At 56.0% G+C, this 20,421-nt stretch overlaps 1 protein-coding gene across 1 annotated transcript; it reads left to right on the forward strand.

Annotated features, from left to right (window-relative positions):
* Positions 1-4,523: 4,523 nt before the first annotated feature.
* EN1 (engrailed homeobox 1) lies at positions 4,524-10,132 on the forward strand. The gene is made up of 2 exons (XM_006196247.3): positions 4,524-5,972; positions 9,048-10,132. Exons 1-2 carry the CDS (start codon positions 5,078-5,080, stop codon positions 9,362-9,364), a joined length of 1,212 nt encoding a protein of 403 aa, XP_006196309.2. The 5' UTR covers positions 4,524-5,077; the 3' UTR covers positions 9,365-10,132.
* The last annotated feature ends 10,289 nt before the right edge of the window (positions 10,133-20,421 follow it).

Here is a 20,421-nt window from a genome sequence, read left to right on the forward strand (position 1 = left end):
AACGGAGCATTTTATTTTCCATGGTTTGCCTCCCACGCACCCCCCACCCACCTCAGCTTTTCCCCTTCCCCTGCCTCCTCCAGTCCCACTCCAAGCTTCGGGTAGAATTGCTTCGGATCCCTAACCAATACCCAACGAATCCCCCTACACCCACCCACCCCCCACATTATTATCGCCTCCAAATGAAGACCAAAACCCCAAGCGCTAATTGAATTAGTCTATTGAAAGGACTGTCAGGTACAATGACGTGGCTCGAGGCCCCACATTTCCCAAGGTCTATAGGCTTTGGGGACCTGCGATGTATAGTCTGACCTTCCGGCTCATAATAATACCGCCGCACTTGTAGCAGAAATCTCCTCGCATTCAGTCCCAACAAAACCGCTGGTCACCCAGTCCCCGTAGGAAGGCTGCGCGCTATTGTGTTGCGACAACTCATTCATGTCCCGCGCCACGAGGCCCCACCGCCATCTGATCTACACTCGAAATGCGATTACCACCGTGTGCCTGCAACACGCTCGTGCTCTCGGCCCAACGCACGCACGCCTGGCCAGGCTGCAAGGTCTTCTCTCACAATTCTCCTTCTATCTATCCTCAAAAGAGAGGTGGAAGCAGGCAGGACCATGACATTTGTCTCTGCCTAAACGAAATCCAAAGTTCTGTGGAAATGCAGGCTGGCAGGAGATTTCTCTTTTGGAACAGCATACACCAAAACCCCCAGCAAACACATTTTTCCATGCTCATCTTGTGGGCCAGATTCATGTGTACAAACACGAGCCTTCCGCCACGTTCACAAGTAGACAGACGCAAAAACAGTGCTTTTACAGGCTCATTTCTCTCTCTGTGGTTCTCACATACAAAAGCAAATAGACACAAATACAAGCTTTTGCTTCAACAGCCACCGGCCCCTCTCCAAAGCCATAAGTGATTTTTGCAAGACTGGGAAACAAGAAAAACAAAGGTACAATATCTCGGCCTCGACTGTGAGATGCACTCACAGTCTTCCTGTATATGACCCCCAAACTTCTCTAGCATCACCCAAACAAACAAGCACACTCTCCCATCTGTCTGGCCAGGTGCCTTGTGCTCAGTGGAAGCCCCCGGTTAGGTGCAATGGAGGAAGCCTGGGAGGGAGAGAGACAGAGGGTCGGGGATCCCCCTGTTTTGCTTACCTCACCCTCCACCATTGAAAGCCTCTCTAGGTCCCCTTCTTCCTTAAAGGAAGTGGGGAAGGAAATGCCCCCTCTAGCATTTAAAATAAAACAAAGTCCTTTCCCTTCTCATCATTCTCCACTTTTATGTGGGCTGGGTATGGAAGCAGAACTTGGGGACAATTAATTTATTGCAGAGATAGAGCTAGGTCAGTGTCTTTCTGTGGGCCCTATTGCCCCAGGGGAGCGGCACAGTTTGGAACTTCAAGACGGTGAAATGGGCACTGGGTGTTTCCAAACTTCCATACCTTTGGCCCAGGAGCAGAGGGTGTTTAGAGAAAGGGGCTTCTTTCCATTCCTGTAGACTCTCCAACCCGCTTCCTGCCAGCCCACCTCCCTACCTGGACATCTATCAAGTTGCAAGAAATTCCTTAATTCCTAAAGGCAGAAACGAGTATCCCAAAAAGGACTGCCACAAAAGTGTACTCACTTGTGTGCACACATAGCTCCAAACACACCACACTTCACCAACATACTGCTACACACACCTCACCCTGCTGGTACTCCCTCACCCACAGCCCAGTCTTGGGCTCACTCCGAGTCCTCTGGACCCTCACCCACCCACCTGGGTCAACATTAGCTCACTTTCAGCACTCACACACCTCACTCCCAGGCTTGCAGAACACCAAGCTGCTAACACATAGTTCCCAATAATATGTTCAATTTCAGGAAGGAGAGGAGCGCGTGGGCCGGGTGGGGGTCCCCGAGAGGAGGCGGCTCTGGGTGCGGAGCATCGGGCACAGGCCTGGCCTGGGGAAGGGTGGGAAGGGGGGTGACGAGCCAGCGAGCGCCGCCTAATCCAGCCAGAGCTCGTGGGCCGCGGGTGCATTTATCATCCCATTACTGTAACAAATCCGGGCTCCACTACATGAAAGGTAAAATGAATTACCGACGTTAAGCCGTCAATAAAGTCATTTCTGTAAATGGTGTCTCCAAAGGGCCGCCGCATTATTCAGCTGGCTTTATCAGCTGGCTGGAAATTACGTGGAGGAGCCGGGCCGCGCGGCGCGCGGGGCCGCTCACTTTGATTAAGCGTCTTGCCAGCGCGATGTGACAGAGCTTTTGACCAGGGTTTTATTCACAGGCCTGTGATGAACGCCAAGCTGATCAGGCGGAATGAAGAGTAATTAAAACCTATAAATTATCTTCCGCAGCCCTTCTCGAGGCGTCTCCTGCAGGCGAGATAAGGCGTCGAGACCCTATTTACGGCGCTGAAAGGGACCGCGGCACACAAAAGCTACGCGGCTAAATAGGATATTGATAGTGTCCTAATTAGAATTTAATTAAGTACCCACGCTCGCTTGCAGGATAAAGATTTCAATTTTGCGAACTTAAATATAAATAAAATCCCACCCCCTCATTTCGGGGAGAAAGGGTGGGGGCACCGGGAAATTTGGGGGAGCCCTTAGGTGTGGAACCGAGGAGGACCCGGGAGACTCCAAGGTGGGGTTGGGGGCCGGCTTGGGAGATCTGAGGAGATTACGTCGGGCCTGCTTTAGCGCAGCGCTTCGGAAAGTGGTTCTCGCGGCCCGGCCTGCCAGGCAGGTCTAAGCAGGAACTCCAAGAGCCCCAGGAATCGGAAGACCCTGGCTGACCCGAACATGCAACTATAAATACGAACTCTGGCTCTCCACCAGCCCCTCTGAGGAACTTCGGCTAGCGCGGCGGTCCAGCTTGCGGTATTCGTTTTATTTTCTTCCTAAACCTCCGTGACTTTTCTGGGCACAGGGAGATTATTTTGCACGTTTCCATTAGACAGTATCCCCAAAGAGATCCTTTCTCCACCGTCCCAGTTAAGGATGGCAGCCAGGGCGAGAAGGCTCGCTGGAGCTCCAAAATAACAGTCCTGCCAAGGCCTCAGTTACCGGAGCTTTTCTAGCTACTCGTACTGCAGGCTTCAGCACACAGAGGACCTTCCAAAAATGCTCGGCAGACAAACCTCTCCCGTGTCCAGCGCCTCATCTTCCTCCATCTCGTCCCTCATAATGGGAAAACTTTGGGGGTGCCTCGATGAGGAAACAGAGAAAAAGAACCTAGCGACTGGAGACGGAACTCCGTGAGCGTGGGCGTGGAGGGAGTCCTGCAGTTTCCCCAGAGCTTGGGAAGAATATATAGGGTTAGAGATAGAGGCCTCCAAGGAGTCGAGATCAAACCTAGGAAAATCTGGGCAACCGAGGGAAACTCGCTGTCCACATTGTCAGCTGACTGGGGCAAACACCTGGGGTACAGTACTTTGATTTGATTTCACTTTGCAGGGAAATCTAACGCGGAGGCTGCCCTGAGTCCAAAGTCGGGGCCTCGCACGTATCTGTATCCGGACTTCCCTGTTTCAGGGGCCCGTCCAGGACCACTCTAAGATGCTCGGACGGCTTTCACTCCGGCGGCCAGGGAAGAAATAGGCAACCTGTGCGACTGGCCCTCGGGCTCTCTAGCGCCCTCTGGACCTGGCTTAATGGCGGCAGGACAGTTCCCGGGGGTCATTGAAGGTCCAGACAGGGAAGGGTATGGGCATGGATACCCTGGGAAGGACACGTACTGCAGCCGGCCAGCATGCACTGCAAACCTATAAACAGACGGTGAGAGAGAGGCGCGGCTGGTCTCCAGAGTTTCTTATTTGTGAAAAATAAACTGCTCCTCTGAAAGTCATCAACTCTAGGTCTGTTTCACATCTCCGACCCTTCTCGTCTCACCCCTCCCCCTCCACTACACATACACAAACATACACGGCACACACACACTCTTACAGTGACAGCAACCTTTCACCATTTATAACAGCAAGAAAAAGCGCGCGAGAGAAAATAAAAGGCTGAGTTTCTTAGGCATAGGAGTGCCAAGAGAGCCGAGGCCCCTGCCTCCTGACCCTGTGCCCGGCGCGCACGCACCCATAAGCCTGCATTTCTCCAACAAGTTGTTTATGGAGTTGCTTCTCTATTTGCTTACACCCCGAAATCCACCCCTCCTCGGTCTCCTTTGCCCCTTCCTCCGTCCTGGCCTGAAAGAGGGGGAGGGGCTCGGGTACGGGCGGGGGAGGGCGGGCCGGACGCGCCGGGCCCGCGCCGCGGCGCCCCCTCTCCGCCCGCAGCCGCCGCCCCCGGATTATTTATCCGCAAAGTCCCGCGCGCGCCCATTGGGCCGAGGCCCGGGTGTCAGCGCGAGTCCTGGCTCGCCATTGGCCCCGCACACGTGCGGCCCTGACTCACGTGCTTCCGGTTTGAAGGCAAAAAGTGTGCCTGGGTGATTTTTTTTTTAAGCGAGAGTTTGTGCAAAGATCCGAGCTGTCAGAGATTTGAAAAAAAAAAAAAAAAAAAAGGCAGCCCCGGCGCTGGCGGAGACGCGCTCTCCCTGCAAAAAAAGCAAAGGCGATTAAAGGCGCTGCCAGCCTCGCGCTCTGGGCACAGCTGAGCGTGACACTCGGGGAAGTCAAACCCCTCACTACTGCCTAGGAAGATGGCTAGACTTTAAAGACTATTTTTTATCCTTGGAAAAAAATTCTTGGAGATTTTTCTTTTTTTCTTGCTTTCTTTTTTTCCCATTTTTTTCCTTTCTTTTTGGCCGTGGCTTACTTCCCATTTAAAACAAATCATTGAATCTGGTTGCAGAAGGAAAAAAGAAATAGTCAAGTATCTCCATATCTGGATGTCTACAAATTAGACAGAGGGAGAGACAGCGAGATCTATCTGCTCGATAAGAGCGAGCGATCCAGGCCAGGCGCCTGGGCTTTTTTTCCTGCACCCGCCCCGTGCCTTCGCTGGGGCTTCGCCGGCCTCCTTCCTCCGCGCACCCCCACGGGCCGCTGGCAAAGTGGGGTGGGGAGCGAGGCGGGGGGGGCGGGGGCCGGCGAGGCGGCCGAGGCGGCGGGGCGGCCGAGCATGGAAGAACAGCAGCCGGAACCTAAAAGTCAGCGCGACTCGGGCCTCGGCGCCGCGGCGGTGGCGGCGGCCCCGGGCAGCCTCAGCCTGAGCCTCAGTCCCGGCGCCAGCGGCAGCAGCGGCAGCGATGGAGACAGCGTGCCCGTGTCCCCGCAGCCCGCGCCCCCCTCGCCGCCGGCGGCGCCCTGCCTGCCGCCCCTGGCCCACCACCCGCACCTCCCCCCGCACCCCCCGCCCCCGCCGCCGCCGCCGCCGCCGCCGCCGCCGCCGCCGCCGCAGCATCTCGCGGCGCCTGCTCACCAGCCGCAGCCCGCGGCCCAGCTGCACCGCACCACCAACTTTTTCATCGACAACATCCTGAGGCCGGACTTCGGCTGCAAAAAGGAGCAGCCGCCGCCACAGCTCCTGGTGGCAGCGGCGGCCGGAGGAGGCGCAGGAGGAGGCCGGGTCGACCGTGATAGAGGCCAGACCGGCTCAGGTAGAGACCCTGTCCACCCGCTGGGCACGAGGGCGCCAGGCGCCGCCTCGCTTCTGTGCGCCCCGGACGCGAACTGTGGCCCACCCGACGGCTCCCCGCCAGCCGCTGCCGGCGGTGCGGGCGCGTCCAAAGCTGGGAACCCGGCGGCAGCGGCGGCGGCGGCGGCGGCGGCGGCAGCTGCAGCAGCCGTGGCGGCAGCAGCAGCGGCAGCCAAGCCTTCGGACAGCAGCGGCGGCGGCAGTGGAGGCGGCGTGGGGAGCCCAGGTGCACAGGGTGCTAAGTACCCGGAGCACAACCCCGCCATCCTGCTAATGGGCTCAGCCAACGGCGGGCCCGTGGTCAAAACTGACTCGCAGCAGCCCCTCGTTTGGCCCGCCTGGGTCTACTGCACGCGCTACTCGGATCGTCCGTCCTCCGGTGAGTACCCAGCCCCAGGCTGCGCCTTGCCTTTCGGCCCGCGGACGCCCCCTGAACTCTCAGCTACCGTGCTGGGGAGAGCGTGCCGGGTCTCGGGCGCTCTCATCTCTCACGCCTGCCTCCTCCTCCTTATCCCCGGTCACAGTCACAATTGAGTATTGCCCACAGTTCTGCGCTCCTGGACTCTGCGGCCACCACCCTGGAGGCTACAGCTCATGGCGAGGGAAGCTCTCTCGATCCTTCGGTTTTGAACTCCGAGCCCTTCTGGCCTTTGTGTTTTATCTTTGTTATTCTCAGGAAAGACAATCAGTCACTGATTTTTCTTCCAGGGAAAGGGGTGTTTAGGACCTGCAGGAAGGTGGGCCTACTGATCTGGGTGTGAAATCCCGCCAGCCTGGTCCTGCGGAGGCCGAAATCGAGCGAGGCGTTGATTAGGGAAATAATCTTCACTTTGTGTTCTTACAGACAGAAACACCATCTTAGTATTTTCCTTAGAGGGCTCATTTGTATAGAGATAAATTTAAGGGAACGACAGGAAGAGAGAAACGCGGAGGATCGCTGTCCTTCTTCCCCAGGCCGGGTAGCCAAGAGAGTCTGACCCGGGTGGGTAGAATCCAGGGCAAGGCGGTTGCGGAAACCGTGGATGATGAGAGCCCCTGGCTCATGGTTCTCTGGAGCTGACAAACAGTGGGAGAGAAGACAGGTCAGACAGGCTCCGGCCAGAAAGCTGGGCCGAGAGCATCAGAGCCAGCCCCCTCCACGGCTCGGCGGCAAGGCTCGCACATCTTCCCGGCCCTGCCCTTCCTTCTTTCACTCTTTCCTTTCTCACATCTGCTAGTTAGCAGATTTCTGCCAGCCGGGGGCCCGTTTTTCTCCGATTTTCCTTTTGCCCTTTCCCCGCATGTCTCTTGCGCTTGGAGAACCCAAGGCCGAGACCTGCCCTGGAAGAGCCGCTAGGCCCCGGGAGAGGAGGCTATGGCCTGCCTCCCTCCCCAGACGGCAGCTCCTGGGAGGCTGATGGGCGCCGCGAGGAGGGCGACAGGGGTTCTGGCCTATGATTGGGGTTCCGGGCGCCCGGGTCCTGCAGGAGGCCGGGCACAGCGTGGCGGTGCGCGGCTCTGCTCCGGCTGATCTTCAGCCTCCCCGCCGCTGCCGGCCGGGCCCGGATCGATGCGTGCTATCAACCCCCGCCATCTCGAGCCCCGTTATTGACACGTCGGGCTCCCTGAACCTCCGAAAAGCTGCTTTGATTGACTCGCCTGATGGATAGAGTGATTGAGCTGTCAGGCCGTGTGGCTCGAGCTGGCTGGGAGGCTGAGATTTTATTACAAGTGTTCGTGCCTCTGCGCTCGCGCACGCACATACACACACAACAACAGCAACAACACTCTAACAACGTCCCGGACGCACAACGCGCAGCGGGGCCTTTCTGAGGATGTGCACATTTCCTGGGCCATCTCTGCTCACTCAGCTAATTACTAATCCAAACCAAGGCCTTCCTCCCACCCCACCCCGCCTCCCAGGGCTTTCTGCACCGTGCTCAGGAGTGGGCCTTGTCTTTGTTCTTGGCTGCTTTCCTGCTTAGGGGCCTGGGAGGCAGGGTGCCGGCTCCTTCTCCTGCATGGGCAGTTCAGGGAGATGAACCTCCACTGAGACCTGAGTCAGCCAGGCCTGGACTCTTTTGTCATAGGACAGCTGGTGACCCCAGGCGCTGGCCTGCCCCAGGAGCCAACTGCCCAGCTTGCCCCTCTGTCGCTAGCTTTGGAGATGCTGGTGAAGACCCTTCTTTCCAGACAGTGGTAGAGATGAAGCCACGAGATTCACTTGGCTCAGGAAGCTCCCACAACCATGACGAGGCCCAGCAAGTAAATGCCACGAGGCTTGGGTGTGGAGGCTGATGGGCAGAGGCACAGGCCTTTCAGGCTGCCTCCTTTCTCTCCCGTCTCTTCAGGGCTGGGCCCCATAGCAGCCCTCTTGCCAGACTAGGCTCTGTGGAAGACTTCACTTTCCTGGGAAGGTTTCCTGTGGCCTCTTCCTATACCCATCTTAGGGGCAAAGCACCAATTTTTGTCGGGGTTGTCTGATTCTCCCTGACCCTCTGCCCCTAGTTTGCTCACAGATTGTGGAGAGAAGAGATGCAGTCTCCTTGCAAATGTCATAGGTGGGCAGCGAATGCCATAGGTGGTCTGGCTTGCTTTTGTTATCAGTTTTCAATCCTGAAATTGCAACTTCTGTGTCCTAAAGAAAGATAAGGAAGACCTGTCTGTGCCACTGGCCTGAGGAATAAGGAGGGCCCTCTCTTTCTTATGGGCACCATCCAAGGGGCAAAGCAGAGAACACAGAGGCCAGGACATGTGGGTAAAGCATACAATTGAATGATGGCCCTTTCTTCCCTTTCAGGGAAGCTGTGGTCAGTGTCTTCCTGCTATCCTATAAAGAGTTTCATTTAGGTCAAAGGGAAAGAACAGGTAGATACTGAATACTCTGGAGCCAGGCAAGCCTTTCACTGCACCTCCTTGTCCCCTTGTTTTCTGGGGTCAATAGCTATTAAGCAGATGGAGTCTTATCGTAGGTGTCTGGGTGTAGGTACGATTTTTGAGGAAGAAGGGAGGATTCGTTTGCTGACTGGTGGTTCTCCCAGGATGAGCCTGCCCCAATCTTGAGCCTCTTTTTTATTCCAGGGCTGTGAAGGCAGCAGGCCCCTGACCGCCAACTCTGGGCTGGGCCAATGGGGCTCCAGATACCTCTCTATCTTGGACTCCGTGATTTAAGCCTGTCACACGGCTTTCCTGTTCTGAATTGGGGTGTAGGGGGGACAAACAACTGGGGCCGGTTTTCCTCCGTGGCCCTTCTGACATCCCAGAGGGGAACTCCGCGACCCCAGCAGCCAGGCGATCAATCCAGAGGCCAGCAGTCGGGAGGGAGCCGGGGGCGCAGCGGGGCCTCCACTATCGCCCCGGAAGCTCGGGGCGCAGTCCCCGCTCAGCTCTGCAATTCTCACGGCTTCCTCTGCCCTCTCCCCCCTCCCCTCTGCCCTCCGTCCCCACCCCACCCCGGCCCTCTCCGCCGCTGCAGGTCCGCGCACCAGGAAGCTGAAGAAGAAGAAGAACGAGAAGGAGGACAAGCGGCCGCGGACGGCGTTCACGGCCGAGCAGCTGCAGAGACTCAAGGCGGAGTTCCAGGCGAACCGCTACATCACCGAGCAGCGGCGGCAGACCCTGGCCCAGGAGCTCAGCCTCAACGAGTCTCAGATCAAGATCTGGTTCCAGAACAAGCGCGCCAAGATCAAGAAAGCCACGGGCATCAAGAACGGCCTGGCACTGCACCTCATGGCGCAGGGACTGTACAACCACTCTACCACCACCGTTCAGGACAAAGACGAGAGCGAGTAGCCGCCGCCGGCAGGGGCCGCGCGGTCCGGCCGCCGCGCCCGCGCCCCCTCCTGGCACCGCCACCGCCGCCTCGCCGGCCCCACGCTTGGGGAGAGATAATCAGCGCCAAGGAGGAAGGGAGCTGCCGGGAAAAGAGAGAGAAGGAGGTCCCCAGAATGGAAAGTCACGTTGGAACGAGACATCTTTCAAAAGGGAGAAAGACTCGGACAGGTGCTATCGAAAAATAAGATCAGTTCTCTGTTCACAGTTATTAAGGGACGAAACTGCGAACTCCTTAAAGCTCTATCTAGCCAAACCGCTTATGACCTTGTATATATTTAATTTCAGGTAAGGAAAAGAAATATGTGTAGCGATCTCTATTTGCTGGACTTTTTATTAATCTCCTTTATTATTATTGTTATAATTATTATAATTATTATAATTATTTTATCCCCCGCCTCCGCCTCGCTGCCCCCGGCCCAGTTTCGTTTTCTTTTGAATGTTATTGCTTCTCCGGTGCCTCCCGCCCCGCATCACTGGCCCTCGTTTCTCTGGGACTTTTCTTTGTGTGCGTGAGAGTGCGTTTCCTCCTGTGTCTGCCCTTCGCCTCTCCCCCACCTCCCCGGCCCCTTCCGTCAGTCTGTCTGTCCTTTCCCCTCCCCTTTCGTTTTCCGGAGACTTGTTGAGAAATACAACCCCACAGACTGCGAGACTGAACCGCCGCTACAAGCCAAAGATTTTATTATGTTCAGAAACCTGTAGTCTGAAATAAAGTGTACACTGTGCTCACGAGCGGCTAGAAGCCGTCCTCTTTGCGGGCTGGGGAAGGGTGAGGGCGCAGGCACACGGCGGTCCCCAGCAAGCATCGCACACACACTGTGCCGTTAAGGTCGATCACCGCACAACGAATGCGGGGGACCAGGGGGTCGCGGTGGTAGGGGCGGCCCGGACCCCCCGCGCTTGGAGGGTCTGGTGGGACACGCCTGGTCTCTGATTGCGTTCAAAGGAGCCCAAAAGCCGGAAACCCCCATCCTGACTTCGGAAACACTGCGGGGCTGTCCGGCTTTTCCCTGCGCCAGGCCAGGCCCAGCCCGGCTGCAGCCTCCTCTGTTTCAACCTGCTCCTCGCTCCAGCCAACGTCTTTTCTTTTTCTTTCTTTTTTTCTGGTGCGAGTTTTGCTGGAGGTTTTCTCCTCTAGAAGCAGGAGGCGAGGGCACGGCAGAGGTGAGGGGCTGCCTCCCGTCCTGAACTAGGGGCGCCTCGGCCTCCCTGGACTTAACCTCTCATCCTTTGGAGAAGTGATATCGTTGGAGAAACGGCTGGTCGAGGGCAGTGCACGGAGCCTCCCGGGGCACGGAGCTCCTGGTCCCGCAAAGCCGGGAGAGGAGGTCCCGATGCTGGGAAGCTATGTATAGCGGCAGCTGCTCGGTCTGCAGTCGGGATCGCGCTGGGCCGCAACCTCTGAAATGGGCACAGGACTGCCTCGCCCCAGCGCAAAGCCCGAGAGGAGCCCCTTTCAGAATCCCAGCAAAACCTGGCTTGCTTCCTGACCAAAGAGGGCGCAGACACAGCCCCCGGACCCTCAGGACACCCGGATTTCCTAGAGGGCAGTGTCTGGACTCTCGCCCCTGCCCCTGGGGCCTACCCTCCTGGGCAGAGCCACTGGGCCCTAGCCATCCAGGGACCAGGAGGAGGACGCGGGAGGGTCTCTTCTCAGGAGGTTTTTTTTTTTTTTTATGGTAAATTCTGTTCTCTCTGCTTTCCCGCTCCTCTGTAGTCTGTATCTGTGTGCCTATACGCGTGTGGCCGGATATGTAGATGTCCTGGGAAACTACACATGTGATCATGTGTAGATGCCGGTGTGGCTGAGTACTCACCGAGTTCTCTGTATCCTTGCATGTGTGAGTACTATGCCATTGCGTGTTCATTTCTCTGTGATTAGATGCACCCTTGGACATTCGTGAGCTCACAGTGTGTGCACATGCACTCACTTGTGTTTGCATGCCGGAATGATTGCAGGTGTGCTTGTGCACGCGTGGGAACTGTTTCAGTGCTCTCTCCTTGGGTTTCCTTCCTGTTGTTTTTGTAGGATCGATTTTGTGGGAAGTGGGAATGACCAGTATGTCCACCTTCTTTCTTGCAAAATTCCCCCTGCTTTGGGCCTATGTCTGGGGAAGTCACAGGGCTAGGCGCTAAGTCCAGATAGCCAAGGGGCCCTTCAAATCCCTGATCAAAGCTTTAGGAGCCTGGGATTCAGGGGCCTGGAGTTGGAAGGCACATTCGACATTGCCATAGGTTCCCAAATTTATTGCAGTATATCTCTTCCTTCATTCCTTTCGCACCTTTTCGGGGTGTGTGGAGTAAGCTCTGCACATAATAGGTGCTCACCCAATCCCTGGGTGAAGAGTTGGAAGCAGTGAGGTGGGCCCTTCCCTGGGGATGGTCCAGGTGAGTTGTTTCCTGGTGGCTGGAAATATATCTTTTGCTTCTCTTGAAGGGTGGGTGAGGACCTTGGAAACTTCATTTCCTCCAGGCCACTTCCTTCAGGTTAGGGGGTCAGAGACTTGAGGGCCTGGGGTATTCCTTCCTGAATCCAGACAGCTCAGAATATCAAGACATTTCTTTGCCATATCCAGATATGGTGTCGGGGGTGCCCAGTTCTACAGGGAACTTTACTATTTTGAATGCCTGGAAACTGGGCTACTCTTCCTTATGCCTTCCCCAGTGTGGCCCCTTAGGGTACCTAAGCCCCTCAACACCACCAGATCCAGAGGCTGGGGCAGGGGCCAACTTCAGCAGCAGCTCCAGGAAGCATCCTGTTCCTTAAGGCTCCCTCTTCATCTCTTCCAAGAGCCTTCATCCTGGGGCACAGGAAAGAGGTGGTTACTTCTCGCCACAATGGTATTAGTAAAGTGCATAGATGTGTCCTTATTACGTAATTTGATTTCTTGTTTATTATCTCACTTTATCTTCCAATCACTCTGGATAAATAGAATTTTCTTCATTGTTCTGGAGACGAAACTGGAGCTCTGAGAACTCACACATTTGGTCCATGCCTCCTCTGTGCCCGTGCGTCTTTCTCTTTGTCACATCTCCTCGTCACAGCTGCCTTTACCTCAGGAATCTGGCCAAGGCCCTGAAGTCATCCTCCAGAATGACTTTCCTATTTTCTCTCCCTCCTCTTCATCGCCATTCTCCTTCCTCCTGATTGGGGCAGAGAAGAGAGGAGAAGGACTCTGGTCAGACCTCTTTCATGCACCCCCTCTGAAAAAAGAAAGTAATAATAATCATAAACAGGCATTGATTTCTCTGATTTATGGGGCTGGCTTAGTGAGCCGCCTGTGTATTACAGTCTGGAGCTGCATCGAAATAAATAGTGCAGTGCACCATCCCAACTTCCTTATTTTCTACCTTTTTTTTTTAAAGATTGGATTGAACCATAAACTTAAATCTTCCTCAGCCCAGGAGGAAATACACGCTAGCCAAGTCTAAACAGTATTGATCCCTGGCTCTTTCTGAGGGCAAAGGTCTCTGTTGTCTTGCCGGAAACCCCCTTTCCTTCAGTAGGGCCTGGAGGAGGAGGCTGTGGGTGGGGTAGACTAAGGAGGGGGTATTTGGGTGGGTGGGGCTGTGTTGTAGGTCTGTGTGGGCTTGTATGTTGTGGGTTGCATTGTGTCTGGGCATCTGTATCTCAGTGGTATTGAATATATTCATGTAGGCTTGGAAGGTGTGTGTTTGGGGTGTATGGTTGCCAGTGATTGGTGTGTGTGTGTGTGTACATGCGTGCTCAGTTCTCAGGCCCCCTAGGCCAGGCTGCTGAGGGTGCAGAGAAAGAGTTGCCTGCTAGGCTGCCACTACCTGGCCCCATGGCCCTGTCTTCCACAGATGGTATCACCAGGGAGGCCACTGTGCCCCAATGCCCTCAGTGTAAAAGGCCTAACAGTAGGGGTAAGGGTGAACTTTGGCTGACACCTAGAGACCAGAGCCAAGGCCAGGGTCAAGGAGGCCCTCCACAGACTCTGCCCTGTGAAGGTGTCTGCTCTGGCTTCTCTGGGGGTGGCCATCAGTTCTTCCAGGTCAGCCTTGCTCTTCCTCTCTGTAATGCAGGAAAGCCATTCCTCTGACAATGCAGGCAACCCCCACTCCTCCTTCCACCAGGCCCAGACGTGGGAAGCGAGCGGGTGGGGAGGGGCCCGAGGCCATCCTGGCTTTGCCTCCCAGCCTGGGGCCCATTTAATCTGGATGTCACCGTGGGTTCAAATTGGAAATCATGTTCACTCCATCTAGGGGAGGGAAGGTGGCAAAGTACTGCTCCATCACTCACCACCCTCACCGGAGACCTCCCCTCTCCTCTCGGCCCTTTGAACCCAGGTGAGAGTTACTCTTCTGTGGCAACTGGTGGAAAGGGACAGGGCTGGAGACTCTGTCAGCCCCAACTCCTCCCCAAATGCTTTAGGCAATTCATTTGTATGGGGTCCTCAGGGATTCTTGAATGAAAGGTCATTTTACTGGGGGTGAGGATGGGAGGGTGGGGGGAGTGGGGGTTGGGATCTGGGAGGAAAAGTGCCTCTCAGCAAGTGAAGGCACATCGGAAGTGAGAGGCAGAATCCTCAGACTTCATCTGAGTCCAGTAAGAGCCTCCGGGTGCCACTGAATGGGTAGTACCAATGCACATGCAGCCACACAGCACACTTCTGCACATCCAAGTGCACAAAATGCCCTCACTTGTGTGTAGACACGTATATATAGGTAAAATACATGCACATATACAAGCAAGTGTCAGTCGGCTGATGTCTTAAACTGAAGTACAGAGGTGTGTTCCAAGCAAGCACATGGCCATTGCCCATATGGGAGTTTCTGGCTCACGTTTCTTCATGGTCCAGGAATACACCTGCTGGTGTCCAATACACAGCTGCATGCCCCAGCTGGTGGGCTTCGCTCCTAGCCTGTGTAGGGGCAGGCTGCTGTTTCCAGGGCCAAGGACATACCTGCCTGCTCCCTCCTTCCCACGGAGGTCACCAGGGAGAATTGGGGCTGAGGTGGGTGGGTTGATTGTGGGGATAGAAAGACTGGAATCAAGGCAGCCCCTTCTCTCTCCCCAGAGAGAGCTGGGGCTGGGTGACTCTGGGCTGGGACACAAATGCCCCTTTACACCTGTCTCCATCCCTCCTGTGCACCCTGCACCTTCCCCACCTTCCCAGGTGTACCTCCTGGGGGTGGAGCAGGACAAGAGAAGGAGGGCGCAAAACTTCCTAAAGTAATTTCTCGGAGAGCTAGGCAAGTCCTGGGCCATTTCAACTTGCTGCTTGAGTTTGCTTCTGCATGCAACCTTTCCCGAGGTGCCTCTCTAGGGGGTAGAGCCAGTCCCTCCATTCTGGAATTTTCCCCAGAGATATGGGGTTGGGTGGTGGTGAGGATATTTGGGAAGATTTCAGGTTGCAGTAATGGAAGACTCTGGGTCTGCAGAAAAGCAGAAAAGTCTGTAGAAAAGCAGAGATTCACTGTGGGTGCTCAGACACACCCATCTTATCCTGAAGAGAGGATTCGGATCCATGGTTCCAGGCTCAGCTTTTGGCTTCAGTACTAGGGTGAGGGTTGGGGTTAGGAGGTTGGGGTAGAAGTGTTGTGCAGGGGAAGCAGTGAATACAAACCTCTCCCCTCCTCAGCTATGCTAGAGGATGGGGTATAAAGCGAAGCCACTAGAAGTTTCCTCCCTGCCCCGGGCCACTGCACAAGCGCATAAGTCGGGTGCTGGGAAGCATGGTCCTGGGCATGATCAGCCTCTCAGTGGCCTGAAGACCTGGACAGCTGGCACCCCAGGAACAGCAATTACAGTGCAGAGGGGAGGGAGCCCCCTGTGGGCAAGCTGGAAGGAATCCAAGGAAGAGGGGGACCCACTAGTATTTAAAATTCAGCCACGACAGACCGACCCACCACCGCTAGAGGCCTAGGGCCTTGACCGAGGCCAACCGATTCTGGCAGAAGGGCCCACAGTTGTGCCTCTGATAAAGCGAACCCCGCTGGAAGCTTGACTGATAAAGCTCTGCTGCTGCTGGGAGGCCTCACCGGGCCGCAGAGTAGCAGCGTTAAGAGTCTCAACTTCATCCAGTTGGAATGTAATGGAGATGCCCGAAGAAAACAAAAGCAAGTCCCCGTGACAGCCACCTCAGCATGTCCCTCCATGCCCACACCACCCCCCACTTCCACGTGCAGGACTGATCCATTTGGCAGAGTAGAAGCAATTCAGAAGATGACATTTTCAGACATTTAAAAATGATATTAACACAATTGCTATTTACTGAGGGCTGACATTGCATATTGCTGGCCATTTGACACAATTTACTTTATTCAACTTCACACTGTTCTTTGAGGCAGATGTTATCATCCCCATTTTACAGATAAGAAAATTGAAGCCCAGGGTCATTCTTGCCAAGGTCACAGCAAACCACATGAAAGCTTATTCTATAATTATATGCCATAAAAACCAGGATGATTGGCACGGGGCAGTATGAAGTTTCCACAGCAAGGAGACTTCAGCACAAGGTAGGGAGAGGCGCTGACTTGGGTTAAGGGCTATTCTTTCTTCTGGAATGTTAAGCAGGAGTAGTCCTCAGCCCCCACCCCTCCCCGCCGTCCCCCAACCTCAACTCCTGGCTTAGGCTAGTAACTCATGTCTCAGTTCCTGCTCTCAAACCCCACTCCACCCAGGTAGGTCTCGTATTAGGTTCCCAAGAGATTCTGATCTTTCCCCCCAGTTAAGATACCCCCTCCCCCCACAATCAGCAGTGTCTACCCTCCTGACCTCTCGCACCTGAGCCCAGGCTGGTTCCGCTGACACAGGCTGCCCTATCGGGCATCCTGTACGTTGGCCTGGCGCCAGCCTGGCCAGAGCTGCCTTCGCCCAGCCGGCTCCGCGGAGGGCGCTTCGCAGATGCACTTCCGGTCAGCGCAGCGGGGGTCGTAGGCCTGGACCGCGCTGGCCAGTCGAGTCACGGGCTGGAGATCCGAGCACATCTGGGGCTCGCCCTCTCTGCAGGAGCCGCGACGCCCCAATTCTGCTGGCCCAGCGTGGGGCGCGGATCCTACCCACCCGCTCGTTGGGGACGAAGGGGAAGGCGGCCCCGGCGACTTACTAGCGCCGGGCTCCGGGCAAGAGACAGGGACCCGCGCGCTCGGGCCGCAGGCTCTGACACTCCCTCGCCTCCCACCCGGGTTCTCCCAAGCTACTGTCTTTGTACAGTTTCGGTTTGTGTCTAGGCCGGGTTCGCTTTCCTTCTGATCATTCTCTAAGGGCTCCCCAGCCTCTGGGTTCCTTCAAGTCCTTGGCTCCGAGGTTTCCGTTTGCGCCCCGGAGGCTGCCGTCCTGCGGCCAACCTCTCCGGCCGCTCGGACTCGGCCTCTGCTGAGAGTGTGCCGGGCGTCCCTCCGCTCCCTGCGCTCCGTCTCCTCCCTTCGCCGCCCCAGTTCCCAAGTTTGCTCCCCTGATTGCTTCGCTCCGCTGCTCCGAGGAGGCTGGGGCGTGCCGACCTTCCGCTCCTCTCCGCGGGCCGGCTGCTGAGGACCAGGGCTGACCTTGGAGGTGGCCACGCTCCCCCTAGCCCCCCACGTTCCCCTGCCACCCTCAGCCCCCCTGGACTCGGGGGCTCCCAATTCGTGGCCACTGGGGGAGCGCCCTTCCCCTGACGATAGCGCGCGGCGGCTTGCAATCCGGGCTGCACAAACCGTGGTTCGCAGCGGCCGGGCCTGGGGTCAACCCAGGGAGGAGGAGGGGTGAACCTCAAGGCTGCGGAGACCCGACTTTATTTGTGTTGTTACAACTTGTCCTGAACGTTCAGACAAGGCGCGTGCTCGCGTACACCCGCCGCAGGGAGCCCAGACCCTCGCTGGCTCGGCGGCCCGACTCGGCCCGCCGGCTCGGCGCCCTGCATGGCCCTGGCTGGCCCCGAGGCCCTGGCGTCGGAGCGCTCGGGCGCCAGCCTCCTCGGTGCGTGGCTGGGGCAGACCTGGCCCGCAAAGGGCCGCCACCTGCATTTTCCCGGACTAGGTGAGCGCCTTCCGAAATCCCCGGTGCGGGCTCCTTTTGCGGGGCGGTAGAAAAAGTTGTAGCAGTAGCCCTGCCCCCTACCCCCGCTTTTTCCCCTAACAAAGCTCCCACCTTCAGGGCGCAGGCATTGGCCCACCTCCCCTTTCATTCTTTTTTGGGGCTATTTGGCCAGTTCGCTTTCCTAGGCACAGCTGTGGTTCCCCGCTCGGGTTCACTGTTTATTTGGAATTTCTTTAAAACTAGCGCAGCCAACTTGCCATTGATCTGCATCTTCTCTGGGCGGCGCCCGCCCAGGCCCTGTGGAGCTATCAGAAGGGCTCGGCCGGGCACGGAGGGCTGCTAGAGACCGAGGCCCGTCTGGGTCGCGTCCTTCGATCCTTTGCTCGATGTTCCCCGCCTCCTCCCCCTGCAGACTGAGGTCTGGCCTTCACCGCCGGCCTTCCCGACATCAGGGCCAGTCCAAGTGCGCTGTCCTCAGCAGGCGGAAACCAAGAGCTCCATCGGGACTCGGGACATAGGTACCCAGGGGAGGACTGCCGAACCCAGATCCACGCTCATTCGGCCTGGAGTTTCTTATCTGTTCTCTAAAATGCCCTCACAAGGTCGACCTCATTGGAGGTGCCTAAGGAAAAATCTTGGGAACTAGAACGGGAGTGAGGGGCCCTGGGTGTTGTGTCAGGGCTTGGGGTGGGGCGGGGAATTTGACGGATGGAGCCTCCCCTACACCACCTGCATTCAGCTAAGTGAACCAAGTTCCCTTTCGGGGTTAGAACCGTTGGGGCCTCGGACGGGGCAGGACCAGGGGATTCGAGGTCTGGGCGGCTCTGAGTGTTCTGTACACCCCACATGCAAACTTTGGCCGCAAACGACCCACCAGGTGAAAATAACCGGAGAGGTGGGAGGGATTCTGGGGAGGCACCACAGCCACTGACGTTCCAGAATGCAGACTCCTGCGCTGGAAGAAGACGCCTCTGTCCCCAGTCAGGGCCAGGGCCTCCATGGGGATTGTCACTTTCCTTTCTCTGGGACAACCAGTCTCCGATCTCTTGCGATCTCTTGCTATTGAGGCCCCTCTGTCCCCTCAGTTATCCCAAGAGAGCTGCCCGCCTTTGGATTTGATTCAATCCAAGCAATTCAAGACCTACCTGGCGAGGCACGGGCTCAGTGGCCCTCCTTCCAGCATCCCGGGGTGGGGTGGACCCCTTCTCTCCTAGAGGCCCTCTAAAGGCAGAGCGTTGATGATCATTACTTTAAATTAAAAGTTCCTTTTTTCCTTTCCGTCTAAGCCCCAACTTAGTTTCAGAGAATGAAGCGTGAAAGCTCTTTTATGGAGATTACCGATGCTTCATTTATTCCCGCAAATGGCAAACACGGCCGGGAAAAACCGAGTGAGTGAGCTCCTTGTCTCGTCTTAGCTGTCTCAGTGTTCACAGGCTCACTTGGCTGTGAGATGGCATCGTTGGTCGGGGAAAGCCCCTGCAGTGGGCTTACCTGGGGAAGGGAAGAGCTGTTCGCTGGGGCTACAGACTGCAACCTCCCGCTGGATGAAACAGACACCCATCCACAGACCCCTGACTTGAGAGTTGAGGGATTTGAGACCAGGGGAAGGGGTGGGGGTGTCCACAGCGTTAACTCTCGATGATCCCTGCAGTGTTCAGTTTATGTGTGTGGGAGACACCGGTTATCCTCACTGCCACACCACCTCCCTTTCCTATTTAAGGTGGAGTTCCTTGAAATTTGGGGTGCATTGCAGGAGCCAGGAGACCCGGGTACCCACTCCTGACCTCATTCAGTTCCTATTCCAAACCTACACTAGCCCTCCCTGACCTCCTCCGTGCTTGGCCAAGAGCTTGCGTCCACAGTGACAGCTCTTTGTCCATGGTTTTATTTTGGTTCATATACACAGCTCCCAGGGCAGGCAATCCCCTCTGGAAAGGGTGGGTCATTTTGGAAGTGGATCCAGAGCCTTTTCACCTTTGGTGTACAACACTCACCTCGTGACCTAGTCGTTGCCTTCTCCATAATTAGGGGTTCTTTAGTCATTTCATGAGGGGCGGTTGGAAGGAAGAGTAGTGACCTTGGGGTGGGTGGGTGGGGGAAATTACAGAGGGTTCTTATTCTTTTGAGACAGAGTGGAGAAGTTTGAAGATGGAAAAGTATAAGCCCCGAGAAGGAGAATGTCTCGAGTTCAGGCTTAAATTCCTTTGTGACACAGTGTTATTAACTCCAACACAGTGGCGTCCCCACATTCCAGCTATCCCACGCTGGGGGCCCCTCCAACACAAAGGCTATGGTTTGCAAGGTGGGGGGGATCACCAGGAGGGACTCTCAGCCCCTCTTCCTCTCACCTTACCCAGCTCAGAGATTGCGGGGAAAGTGGAAGTCAGTTGTGCTTTTGTTTTCTAGGGGCTTGTTTTTCTTAAGAAGCTGTCTTATGGAAGTGTGTGTGCGTGTGGGAGTTGCCCTGGGGTGTCAACATAGACCAGCCTGGAAATGATGTGGTTTCCCTTATTAGATAGCTGGTCACTCGTCTATAGCTTGCAAGGGAGTCGGGCCCGTGTAGTTGCCTTTTCTGCTCTTAATAGATGATGACTCTTTCACCACAAGGTCCTCAGTGGCCAAGAGGGGCAGTCTGAATGGTTTTTTGAGAGCGAGGTCACCCCACAGAGCCTTGCAAGTTTCCACTGATGCAGTAAGCGAAGGCAGGGCTAGCTGGGTGGGGCGGAGTCGGCGGGAGGGGGGTGCGACAGGAAGTAGATGTGATAACACAACACTTAAGTCCAGGAAGGAGGAAAGAGGGCTTGCTGCTTGCATGATCAATTGCCAGCTTTCATTAATGACTCAGACATTTTAATGTGAAAGCAAATACTAAAATGCTCTAGCGCCCATTCTGGTTTAATGGCCTGCAAAATTAGATGAGGAAGGAGCCAAAGAGAGAGGAGAGGTGTTCAGGAGTCTTCAACCTTTCTTTCAAAACTAGAGGGTTTGTTTTTGTTTTTGTTTTTTTGTTTTTGGTGGTTGTTTTCACCCGCTC

The sequence above is a fragment of the Vicugna pacos genome, chromosome 5 (assembly GCF_048564905.1).
Source record: "Vicugna pacos chromosome 5, VicPac4, whole genome shotgun sequence".
Taxonomy (NCBI): domain Eukaryota; kingdom Metazoa; phylum Chordata; class Mammalia; order Artiodactyla; family Camelidae; genus Vicugna; species Vicugna pacos.